Here is a 13096-nt window from a genome sequence, read left to right as displayed (position 1 = left end):
GTACATAATTTTCTTTTTGCATAGTTCAAACTTACACCACAGAGTTCAAACTTACTCTTGGACCCATAAGACCAGGCTCACCAGGACGGCCACTATCACCACTAGGACCCTTAGCACCAACAGGACCACTAGCACCACGGTTACCAGCAGGTCCCTACCAAAATAAAAACATAAAATTAGGTGGACGTAGCAAAAAGCATTACACATAAAGATGTGTAAATAAAAGATCATTTAGAGACAGTGACGCAGACAAAAGTCTTACTATGACACCAGCTCTGCCATCAGCTCCAGGGAGACCACGAGATCCAGGCACACCCTGCAAGTGAACACAAAACAAATCAAGAAAAGGAAAGAAATAAATATATTCTTGTAAAGCATATAGTGCTTGCTAAGTTTCAGCCTTCCAAGCAGGTCTGCTAAATTTGAGGTAGGTGCAGCTCTAAGCACACACACCTCAGTGTAAAAGTAGACTGTGAAAGAAATCTCTCACTTCCTTTACGTTTCTTTAAATTCTAATCTGCTTGTATCAGAGCATTTTCACTGTTCATTGTAATCTATTAGTGCCTAGCCAGCAGCTAGGATCCCACAACGTGGCCCACACTGTTTCACTGTTGCTTCTCTGCAGGAAGTTAACGGCTTCTCTATGACTCTGTACAGCCTACCCAAGGTGCAGTACTGAATCCTTATCGCTACCAAAAAAAACTGGTGGAAAACACTGCCATTTTTCCTGTTCTTTTCCAGTTCCCACTCCTGTGTGAAGCCATGTGCCTCCTGAAATTCACCGAGTGGTTTCCTCAACCAGTGAAAAGGATACTAGGCATCCTTGAAGACACTGAATTGAAACCCTTTGCCTCACATTATGTGTGAGCCAATTACCTGATTTAGGCAGTTAAATGCCATCACAAAGCTTTAAGAGTAATCAAAGATAATTCACTAAATATTACACAACAGATAAATCAAAACAACCTCTGATTACTTCAGGGATAATACAGTAAGCAGCATTAATACAAAGCAAAAATAGGTTTGGTCACAACTAATCAAAAGGCTCAGAATGGCAAATGATCTTTGCTTAGCAGCATTAATGTAAATTTAATTACTCATAATTACTTAATTTGCCTTTATCAGTCTAGCTTTATTTCCTCTTTCCTTCTTGCTTCTACTTCTGGAACATGAAAAGAAAACGTACTCTTAGACCAGCAGGGCCCGGGGGACCAGCAGAGCCAGGTTCACCATTGCTGCCTCTCTTGCCTTCCTCACCACTAGGACCAGGAGGGCCAGCGGGTCCAGCAGCACCCTATTGCAGGCAAAAAAGAAAAAAAGAAGAAATCCGATGCTGTGCTGCAGATACTATCAGGCTTTATTCATTGAAACAACCTTCACATGTTGCCATACTTACAGGTTCACCCTTGTTACCACTTTCTCCCTTGGCACCAGCAGGACCTGGTTCACCCTAGAGTCCAAAACAAAAAGAGATCATAAAATTAAGCATCATTCCAAAAATCTCACTTCTACCTGGACAACTTTTTAATTAATCAAAATGCTCTTTAATCATCCAATGCCATGCCTGCCTCTATTTTGATAAATAGTCAGTGAACTTAATTGTATTTTTGGCTTAACAGGCACAAAAAGAAACACACTAAAGACACTTAGAAACGGCAGTAACTCTCCAAAGGGAGAGCAAAGTGTATGTCTTCAGTCTCAGCATCTGGAGCAAGCAGTGAGACACAGAAATGAACTACAATGTTTAATTATACTGAAGCAAGAAAAAAATGTCTCTATGATGAAGTACAAAAATATATCCAGAGGAAATCTTTTACAACTGTGGACACTGTGTCCAATTATCAAATGAAGACATGCAATACACAAGGTCACTTACAACAAGTCCTCTAGCACCACCAGGACCAGCGGGGCCAGGAGGACCAGGAATACCACGGGGACCGGGCAGCCCAGGAGCACCAGCAACACCAGGAAGACCCTGTCCAATGGAGAGGAAAAAAGGCATTATGAGACCATTACCTTTTCTCTTGCATTAACTGAATTATTTTTTTAAAGCAGACAAGTGTGAGTAAGGCTGTACTTACAGCTGCACCTTTAGCCCCTGGAAGACCATTAGCACCAGGGTTGCCCTGTTAAGAAAGATAAAAATACTGGTTATTTCAGAGTCTCAAGTGCACCTGTCTGACAATAAAGTCTGGCAAGTTACTCACTGGAGGGCCAACAGGACCACTAGAACCGGGAAGTCCAATCTCTCCTCTTGGACCAGCAGGACCAGTAGGACCAACATTGCCAGCAGGTCCAATTTCACCCTGTTTGAGAGAAGGATAGAGCCCTCTATCAGCGAACACAGTGTTAGGGCAATAGGGAGCAATCCTATATTACCCTGACATGAAGAAAAATATCCAATATATATTTTCCCACTTCAGAGGCCAGTAAATCAAGGATCTGAGAGATTTTAAAGGCACTGAAGCTAGGAAGCCTATATAGGCCCCATCAAAGCTGATGACTAACGTGGGAACAACAGATGCTCAGCATGTCTAAGAAACTACATTATCACTAAGGGTTACATAGAAGTTTGACCTAGAAGATCAGAATTACAATTACAGTCTTATCTGCAGACATGTACCTCCAGCATTGGCCTGAGATGCCTCATGGTGTATGAGACCTAATTGACCATTATCTTACATCTAAAGATGCCATTTGCACTGATGCAAAATGAAAACGATGCCTGATCAGAGTGCTGTAGGATAGCGTTCACAGTGGAGTAAATGACAGGAAAAAGGTTCTTGGTTTCACTCTCAGAAGCTTGTGTTCAGTAAGTCTACTACAAAAAACTGAATATAACGACAACTTCTCTTCAGCAGTTCTCTAAGTAGTCAGAGTTCATCCTGGACATGTAGGCAGTCTCCTCTTGAAATTGCATGCTGTAACCACACTCACTTCTGCATCAGACAAGACTTCATCACTTCCAAAAGTCTTGCCTTTTGACAAAAATAACCTTAATGTGATCTCAATTTTTCCTCATCTTCCCTGCAGTTAATATTAAGAAGTCTAGCAAACAATACCTTATTTTCTTCTGAAGGTAGATTAAGATAAGAGTTCTGTCCATTGTGACATGGAGTTTGTGTATTTGTGTTAAAGACGAAAAACTATATCACACTACATGTAAGCATATGCAGCTCTAAGCTTCTTGACAAATGGTGAGTTAAATTTTTAAGTGCACTATATAGGACACTCTTGCCCAAAATCCTCTGCCCTCCCTTGGACAAAGTAAAATTCAAAATAATGAGAGTCTTACCCAGGTAAAAATGCTAAGATCTGAGCAATGAACTGAATCATCTAAGTTACAGTCTGCAACAGCAAAATGGTATTGCCCTAAACCTGAAAAGTTTCTCCATTGTCATTTCAAGAACTTAGGCTGGATGGGGCCTGATACTCACAGGCAGCTTCTTGGCCCTCCACTACTTCTGTAAAGTGATGTAAACTGCTACTTTGGTAATTTATCACAACTCCCGTCACGTTTATAAGGTGTATACAACTGCACCACATAGGAAGTAGTACAAAAAAACAGAAAAAGGTTATGTGTCTTCCTGAACCCACCTAACTTCTCCAGCTGGGAAATAACTGCGGTACTTTAAATAAGGATTCATGTATGATTTCTCCAAATACTACAGGGAATAATTCTCATCCTAATCTTGATAAGAAAGCATTCCTATTTCGGGGGGGTGGTTTTTTGCTGCCTAGCAATACCAGTTACTATATTTCACCTTCACGATCAAATGGACCAGCAGAAGCATATACTCTTACCTTAGCACCAGGAGCACCTGGGAAGCCTGGAGGACCAGCAGCACCAATAGGGCCCTAGGAAATGAAAGGAAAGCAGTTGTGTAGAAGTATTCAATGATGACAGAACTATCTTGCTTGCTGAAGTAAACAGATTTAAAAAATGCACATTTACTTAGACACTACTGCCCATTACACCTCAGAACATCAGCTGCCTTTTGCAACTCCAAACTGACAGATTTGGTTCACTACAAGCAGTTAAGAGCGAGGTCAATGCTGAAAAACATTTGCAGTGCAGCTAAGAAAGTCTGAATTAAACAACAACTGGTAAAACCTTGCCTTGAGGCCAAACACCTGAGCAAGAATAAACAGAGGATGGGCAGAGGCAGGCATCTATCTGCAAGGCAAGATGTCTTGCTGTACAGTTCCGCAATGAATGAAGGGAGCACTGCATCCTGCAACTGCGAGTCTTAGGTGCTCTTTCCAATACATTTACTGTGCAGGGCTAACTGTAACTGTGTACTTTCACACTAGTGGTCCTTCTGGACTACTGGTCACACACAAGAAAACAGCATTTGTCCTTCACACATGGGAAGAGGGTTGGTAAGATCTCTGCACCACTTTACAAGACAGTGCCTGACACAACTTGTATTGAAGTCAGTAAGAATGTACTACAAATTGGATGAGGCTTAATAGCAGCTGAGGGCAGGAGTTGATTCTTACACACGAATAGATTAAAAATCTTGATTTATACCTGCAGTACATGTTTTGAGGCACTGAACATGCGCAGCCCCAGCGCCCTTTCATTAGACTGTTTTTTTTTTTCCAGCAAAGGCAATGGCATGTCAGCTTGAAAAGGGCTTTCTACTGATTCTACTGTGTCTAGCTATTGCTGCAAGATTTGTAAGTGGGATGGGACAAGCTTCCTAGCCCACAATACCCAGGTACCACAAAAGAAGATACGCTGATGGATTCACAGCCTTTGTTACTCTTTAATGCATAGAAAGACATAGGCTTTTTTTCAATTATTAATGAAATACCCAACCTATTCATAGCTACCGAGGATTGATATCTACCTTTTTTTTGAGCTAACATCTTTCAATTATAAATATTATTGCAAAACTGCCTCACAAATCCAAGGGAATAAAATGGGCCTGCTGGGGTAGTAAATAGGAACTGGACTCTGACATTCTATAACCTACTGTGGTTGTTATAAACTGGGTACCTGAAATTCTCACTGGTTTTGCTTAAGCAAAGGAAAAAAGACTAAATGCCCTGTAACATATGTATGAAAATATAAACTTTCTGAATTTCCATTACAGTGACTCTTTTGTTTTAAATTTCCAGTGGCCAGGAGAATATAACAATATTTCTAGTTTAGTTTTTTAAAAAAAGAGTGTTAATAAATGCTATATAGAATGTTTATAGCATCATAACCTAAGCATGTGTAAAATAACTTTAGCCTGGCATAGATGCTGGGACCCAATGCAACTCTCTGCTGCTGCCCATTCAGAGTAACACCTCTGCAGTCAGCAGCTCCGCAATATTTTTCCTATGGTAACTCATTTGCCTTCAAGATAGCTAAAATGTTTTGGTTCTACTACAAAGTATAGCATCAGCTCTTGGCTGTAATGTCCCTGTTTGCCTGCAATTCAAATGCCCTATCACATATTTTTCAGATGCTCCATATGGGAGAACTGAAGTGAAATTCATGCCTCTGCTAACATTCCACTCTGTTAACGCATAACAGGTATTTGTAGTGACAACGTGTATTAAAACCAACTTCAGCAAGACTGAAAGAACCAAGTACATCTTCATCATTGATCCAAATTTTGAAGGCAGGAAGGAAAAGCTATTCTGAGCTATTCCTGATTTTTTTTTTACAGCTTTGAAACTACACCCTTGTACACACATTTATTTCACTGAAATAAATGAGGTTTACTGAAGTCAGTGGTACACTATGACAACACTAACTCCTTTTAAAGGGACAATCTGCACTGAATTAGCACTTACTAAAATAGTTATTGTTTACCAGTCAGATCAGGACAGTTGGATCTTTCTGGCCTTTCACACTAGCTCACATAACTCAGGTATCAGTGGTGAATGAAAAACCTTAACTCCAGTCAGTCAGACAGGACAAGACTGCAGGTGCAAAGTGGTGTCCTGGAGTGCATATTAATAGTTTCAAGATGGATACGAATGTAGTCATCTGCAACACGTGCATGGTATATACCTGTTAAAAGGTATAAAGCCTTTTTATTTTCAGGATGAGAACCGTTCTGTTAGACTGTTGGAAATGAGGATTCTGTTCATCAGGTGTTTTCCTATGAACTCAGCAGTGCAAGTGAGAGAATATTTGGTTCCTTTGATACAGATGTGTTTAATATAAACCTCAGGCTCTCAGGATATTGTCTGCAAAGGGCTTATGGTTTATTAAGTCTTTTTGTGATGGTCTGATAAGCAAAGAACTGTGTTAAAAATGTCCACACCGCAACTTCTTAAAAGCCCAAGAAATCCTCTATGAAGAGAAAGAGGGACACAAGGCCTAATGGAACCAGATTGTCAAAGATCAAGACCGGAACTTACAGCAGGTCCGGTGGGTCCAGTGCTGCCATCACTTCCACGAGCACCCTGTGAGGAGAGAACATGATAAACAGGGTTTGAAAAGAGACTCAAAGATTAGAGAAAGCCACAGTAAGTGACTGGTCATGATGACAAACAAGCAGACAGGAAGCCACTTACAGCTGGTCCAGGGGCACCTACTCTTCCTCTCTCACCAGGGAGACCACGAGCACCCTGAAAGAAAAATTAAATTAACTCATTTATACCTATTCACTGAACAAAGATACAGATTTTTTTTCTTCTGCTAAGTCTCTATATGAAGTGTGTTGCAGCCAGGCAATTCTGTTATAAATATTCACATACCATTACATTAGAGTATCTAGCTAGCTGGAGTGTCACTGATGACAAAAATTGACCAAAATGCTGGCTGAACCATATCTATCAGATTATCATTTTACACAGCATGGAGTAGATACTTACAGGTTGTCCTGGGGTACCATTTTCGCCAGGGGCACCAGGTTCTCCCTATGAAAAAGAAAGTTTGCAGGCTTGAATTACTTAAAGGCTGCTTTGGACAGACAGCACACCACCATCTACAGAGATATTCAACTGCTGGATCCTGCTGTCCTGTAGCACTGTCTTCTATAGCACATACACCACAGTATACAATAACAGCACATCAGATCCTGAGGGTGACTGTCCCTGCGTCTACTGAACGTGGCCAACTGGAATCCCCTTGGAAGAGGAGGGCCACAGCAAGTTGAATCACTTACCTGTCTCAGCTTGCTTTACCCCTTTTCTTTATTCTGATATTTACTCTGTAGCACACACCTAAGAGATAGGGCCTGGATAGTCAACTACCAATTCAGATCGATCAGCAGTTGGTTTTTCGCTAGAGCAGAAGCAGAATGCTTAGGTTAAGGTGACAAAGTTCCTGTCAAATGGCTGGAAATAAGGATCTGCCTCAGGTATTTTTAACTTCAGACCAATAAAACTGACAGCCATCAAAACATGACTCCTCTCCCTTTAGTATTAAGTGTTCTCAGTGAGCCTGCAGTTGGTCTAGCCTGGTCTGTGGTAACAAGATTTGTCCTAGAGCACTGGTATCCTGAATATATCTGAATGCTGCAAACGGCGCAAGTTTTTGCCTTCATCACTGCCTTCAGCACAATTATACCATAAGTGACCTTGATTTATTATGCTTGTGTTTTCCAGTCAGATTAGCACTCTTACTAATAGCTGTTCTCTCCTTTACTTAATTGCTTCATCTGCTTTTCATCTCCGAAGACTGGACAGACTGTTTGCTCTCTTATTACCAAACTTTTTCTGGTGATTAACAGCTTGCAGTGATATTGGGGAATGCTATGTTACAATTAATAACTCTGTAAGCAAGTTGTGCTAAGCTCTTAGAAACAAGCAATAGGGAGAATTAGCATTTCAGCTTTTCATTGTTATATTAAAAGCTCAAGTGAACACCTCCTGTAATAAGCCAGCAACATTAAATCTTTCTACAACTCAACACTGCAGTAGTGTTTTTTAAGGACACTGCTATTTGGTAATGAGGTGGAATGAGAGAAGAAACTAAGAGAGGGAGAGGTTGCTAAATATGTTTCTAGACCATGTTTCAAAACATTTTTTTAAGGATACTGTTCAAATGGGCACTAATCTGAGGAAGGTAAAAAGCAACAAGACTGTGAAGATCAAATAGCCTTAACTCAGAAGAGCACTGCACCTATCCAAAGTTTTAGAAGAAAGCTTTACACTAGAGCATGAATTTAGTGGAAAAATGAGATCTTTTCATTTTAGTGTGTTTTAAAAAACCCACCAAAACTCCAAGTACCATCCACAGAAAAGCAGACATAGCAAAAATCAGTCTTACGTGCTGCTGGATAACCAATCACTAGGAGCCAAATTCTGCAGCTCTTACTCAATGAAAGCACTAACTTGACTGAGGGCTCCAGAGTAAGGCCCCAGGAATAATTTCTCATGGTAAGGTGCATGTATTTGTCCTACATGGATCCACTGACTACTAGATTATTGCAGCTGTGAAATGTCTGATGACAACATGGAAGATTAATTGCAGGGGATTTCATATATCTTTTGCTAGAAAGAGCTACAAATTCATCCTACATTTTCAGATTTCATCTTTACCTTGGTGCCAGGAGTACCAGGTTGTCCCTTTTGACCGTCCAGACCATTGTGTCCCTATATTGAGTAGAAAAATAGTATTAAGTATATATTTTCTCACTAATGGCTATACACAAACTCTTAGTCTTGTAAGGAAATCCTTCTTTAGAAAATTATTTCTTAACATAATCTTATGATTTTTTTTTTTAAGAAATCACTCTTTCATATCGGGAGATATTAAAAACTTCAAAGAGGTTCATGCACTTAGAATATATATTATTAACTTTGAGGGCATTTCCAGGGATTTTCAGTATGCCAAACTGTTGTCAGTCTTAATTATTCAGGGAAACAGTATGTATAGACTCACCCTAATTCCCTTAAAGCCAGGCAGACCAGGAGTTCCAGGGAAACCACGAGCACCCTAAAAACACATAGCGCATGAATGATTGTCTCTCATATTATATACTGCAGTTAAAGAGAAAGAAAATGCCTAAGTCTTTCAATAAAATTAATGAGTAAATTTGGGTCGTGATCATTGAAGTGAGGAACACAGTCCATTCCGTAACCTCCCAGGACCAGACTTGTTCCAAGACTAAGGGTAATCAACCTGATTTTACAGTTCTGAATCTCAGAAATTTCATGCATTAACATGTGATAGCACAACTGTTTTAGCTTTATATGCCCAGGTGCCTGCTCACCTGCTCTTGTGTAACTTCTCACTATGTCACTTCTGTTACTAATTACACTAGCTTTACTGGAGGGAGGGAACACAAAAAACACCAATAGAAAAAAAACCCGAAGAACTGAAATTGGATTAATGCATAAAAGGAATATTACTAGACTGTTAGTGTGGTGCAATTCAGAAACTTCATCAGGTTTCATTGATAAGAACTGTTTTGTATTGTATACAGTAGATTGCTACATACCTGAGGGCCAGCAACACCTCTCTCACCAGGTCTTCCAGGTTTGCCAGGGTGACCCTAAAAAATGCAGTAAAAATGCACTAAGAAGGAAAACTCATTTTATAAAACAACAACATAAAATACCAAAAAAAGAGAAAAGACATTGAAAAAGAGAAAATTTGCCAATAAATACAGAGAGCTTGTTAGCTTTCAAGTTTCTCTCTTCCTGTATTCAGGAAGCTAAATTATGTATTTGGAGAGGTTTTGAACTTATAGTTTTTTCTGTACATTTCCAACATACAGCATCTCCTGTACTATAAAATAATTATTTCAGGGTTTATTTATTCTATCCAATATCACAGAACAATGTAAAAATTATAGCAAATAGAATGCTTAGTTTAATGATAACCTAATGTAAGACCCAGAAGAGATGAGAAACATTTAATAACCACTTACGTCTTCACCAGCCTTTCCTGGAGGACCAGGGGGACCACGAGGACCCTGGGGACCCTGTTAAAAATAGATCCAGGATTACTTAAAGCATCATTCTTCACATAAGTCTTCACTGGTTTCTGACTTGAGTTGGGGCATAGCTGGAGCCTGAACTGAAGCAAGGTCCTTCCATCCTACTTGACCTTACGCTTCATGATTCCAATCTGAGTGTTCAGCTCTGTTTGTGCAACAGGACCAAGCAGGAATATCCAATTCCAACACTCAAGCACGTGCATATGGATAGGAGAAACGGGCCTAAGCTTTATAAGCCTACTTCGGTCTCCTATTTCTAATGTCAACAGGGTCTGTATGTGAAACCTGTACTTACTGTTTGACCAGGTTCACCAGGCTCACCAGGAACACCTTGAAAACCAGGAGGACCCTAGAAGAGGAGGGAAGTTTTGTTAGTGTTTGAACAAGCTATTTTGTGATTTTACAGGTATGTTAATGTTAGTCAGTAGGAGAGATGAGACCGTACTTACAGGGGGTCCAGATGCTCCAGGTGGGCCTCTAGGTCCCATTAAACCCTAGGGGAGAAAAATTACAAAACCTTTTTAAAAAATCACCTTTAACTAAACTCATCTGTAACACCAGTTCCTGGTATTCCTAAAATATTGGTAAGCATTAGTTTTCAGTGTGCAATGTCCAAATCAAGTTAAGAGGAAATTAAGAGATCTGCATGAATTTGCGCAGGCAGCCCAAGTGCAAACAGATCTTCTAATGGCAACAAACCAGCGCAGAATCCAGTGAGGTGATTAGAAATGTACCATTATGGCTGGGAACCTTGTGACTAAGCTTCTTAATCTATTCTGGCTTGTTAGCCAGTTCACCAGTTCATTCATCTACGTACCCTCTCCATTCCCGTGCATCAACTTCCAGAGTTTAAAAACAGGATCATCACAACATGTTAAGAAAGGTCGCACTTTTGGGCCTGTTAATTTTATCATGATTTTCAAGAAGCGATATTGGAGAAAAAGATCATTAAAATGGTAGAGAGGTAAAAGGGAAAATTAAGGTATATAAATGGCAGTATTACCATCAACTGGGAGGTTCACACATAATTTTGGGAAGAAATCAAACCACTCATACATATTGTGTATACATCTATTTCAAATAATGATCAAGTTCAATTTAAATTTTTCACTGCTTTCTGGTTTTGATTCTGGTCATACCACCTCCAGAGTAAGTCACTAACGTATTCTCCTTGACTGAATTTAGAACTTACATACAACTTGAAAAAAACAGTCAAAAATAACTTTCAAAAAGGAAATTTCCATAGATTACTGCACCTTCTTAGCAGTTGTCTTAAGCTTTACTAAGCAAGCAAACAACTTTGAATTAAAATTTAATTTAGGCTTCTATTGTCCAAATGGAAGTTTTTTGAGATCTTGGAATAGAAATTATTATGTTTTTAATTGGTTTTAAAACTTCTTGGCAGCTTTTTTAGATTTTCTCATTACAAGATTAAAATCATGATGAACTTTTCAGTGGCTTGTGTAGCTTTCCCGTAAGACTGAATACTTTTCATTGAGGGGAATAAATGCATATTAAATACAGGCATTGAATTATGGAAGCTAAAGAAATCTTGTGGCTATAACAATATACAGTAATTCTGGGAAAAATAACTGTTTCTGGACAGTTGGAATCATATATGCTGCATAAGCTCTGTGAATCTCTTCACAAATTATATTCCATAATTGTTTTTCCCTCCTTTTCTATCTTCCCAGTCTCTCACATTTTCTTTATAAAAATTAAAAATTCCTCACAGTAGGTAGATTCTACTGCTGTTGCTGTCAGACAAACCCTAACTGACTCAAAAACTGGAAATCAGAAATTGTGACCCCCCAAACAGATCCTCATCTACATTTTCTGATTTATTGTCTGACACTGAGGGCAGAACTTGGTTAAAGATGCTCCTGTTTTCCTATATTTAGTATCTAAATGGATGCCAAATTACTTTCAAAAGTTCATTTAATGTTACACTATTTTCAGGAACAGAAACAGGCACTTGACCCAGAATAATCCTGGACAGCCTTCATCCTGCTGCTCACCATCAGATGCATTGCCTCTGATGTCAGTGTGTGTTGCAAATTTAACCCATATTCTGCTATCTATGTGCACTGAACATTTCTGCTAACACCAGGAAGGATTACAAATTCACGTCAACAGGCAGTAGACTCATTAAATGTCCATTTGGACACAGTATAGAGTAACCAATGAAGATTCCTCCACAGAATAGCCTTGTAGTACCAAATACTAACATTCAACAGTTGAGAACCAAATGTGGTGGCCAATTTCCTACAAAACCTGTGCAACCCAGGGACATGAAAAGGGTTGTATAGCCATGGGAGAAAAACGGTCACCAACTGGGAGCTGAGATACTGAGTTACTTTCTAGACCTGCTTTAGATAGCAGCTTCAAAATCGATCTCATTCCTAAAACACTTTCTGTCTCAATATGGGTAAAGTAATGCTATGTCAAAGTACATGTATTATCTGACAGCAGACTATGAGATTCACTGATTCATAGAAGTGTGGTCAACAGACAGAATTAAAGCACAAGACCGAGTAGTGCTATATTCAAGTTAAATATACAGTCCCAAGACCGTATTTCAAGTCCTAAGACTGTATTTCAAACACCTCCCACTGTCCTACAACAAAGGATCAATTTACAGTCTGAATCAATATATGATCCATACAGTAATTTTAAAACTATGCTTTGAATTAACACAGATGGATTAGACTCAAAGGACAATACTAACAACGTTATCTACACAAGTTATCAAGTGCTAAATCATATACCTACCATAGGTCCTGGGCCAAAATCAGCTGCTTTAGATGGATCATATTGAGCAGCGAAGTTCTGTAGGTGACAAAAAGTTTGAAATTAAAATACTAAAAATTTTACTTTAAGAAGTATTGATAATTATCATTATACATCAAATTAATGTGACTTGCTATACGGTATGTTAAAGCAGCATATCTAAAAATCAGTAAACATGGTCCTATTATAAATACATTACTATTCACTTGTTTCCAGAAAGACCTGATTTTACTAGGAAGGCCTTTTCACACAGTGGCCTCAAATATCTAGGCAACAGGGATAGAGAGGCATTGCAATAATGTGAACTGAAAATTAAGAATGTAAACTCAGTGTTCATTCAAAATTGAAAACTTTCTTGAAACCCTCAAATCGTTCTGCCTAATTTCCAATGAGGGGACTTATGCCTGTTT

The 13096-nt window shown here is 39.2% G+C and overlaps 1 protein-coding gene across 1 annotated transcript in view; it reads right to left on the bottom strand.

The window, feature by feature from the left end:
* The window catches only part of COL1A2 (collagen type I alpha 2 chain), a 42644-nt gene that overhangs the window by 22997 nt on the left and 6551 nt on the right, over window positions 1–13096 (bottom strand). The window contains exons 6-23 of the mRNA XM_063324855.1: window positions 12669–12725; window positions 10346–10390; window positions 10192–10245; window positions 9828–9881; window positions 9396–9449; window positions 8837–8890; window positions 8494–8547; window positions 6823–6867; window positions 6523–6576; window positions 6367–6411; window positions 3805–3858; window positions 2208–2306; window positions 2082–2126; window positions 1877–1975; window positions 1397–1450; window positions 1187–1294; window positions 263–316; window positions 56–154 (exon numbers count right to left, since the gene is read on the bottom strand). Of these exons, the coding sequence (XP_063180925.1) occupies window positions 56–154; window positions 263–316; window positions 1187–1294; window positions 1397–1450; window positions 1877–1975; window positions 2082–2126; window positions 2208–2306; window positions 3805–3858; window positions 6367–6411; window positions 6523–6576; window positions 6823–6867; window positions 8494–8547; window positions 8837–8890; window positions 9396–9449; window positions 9828–9881; window positions 10192–10245; window positions 10346–10390; window positions 12669–12725 (1128 nt within the window). The remainder of the gene's footprint in view (window positions 1–55; window positions 155–262; window positions 317–1186; window positions 1295–1396; window positions 1451–1876; window positions 1976–2081; window positions 2127–2207; window positions 2307–3804; window positions 3859–6366; window positions 6412–6522; window positions 6577–6822; window positions 6868–8493; window positions 8548–8836; window positions 8891–9395; window positions 9450–9827; window positions 9882–10191; window positions 10246–10345; window positions 10391–12668; window positions 12726–13096) is intronic.

The sequence above is a fragment of the Chroicocephalus ridibundus genome, chromosome 2, assembly GCF_963924245.1.
Source record: "Chroicocephalus ridibundus chromosome 2, bChrRid1.1, whole genome shotgun sequence".
NCBI lineage: Eukaryota > Metazoa > Chordata > Aves > Charadriiformes > Laridae > Chroicocephalus > Chroicocephalus ridibundus.
Note: the sequence above shows the minus strand (reverse complement) of the source record. Positions and strands in the feature narration are given on the sequence as shown.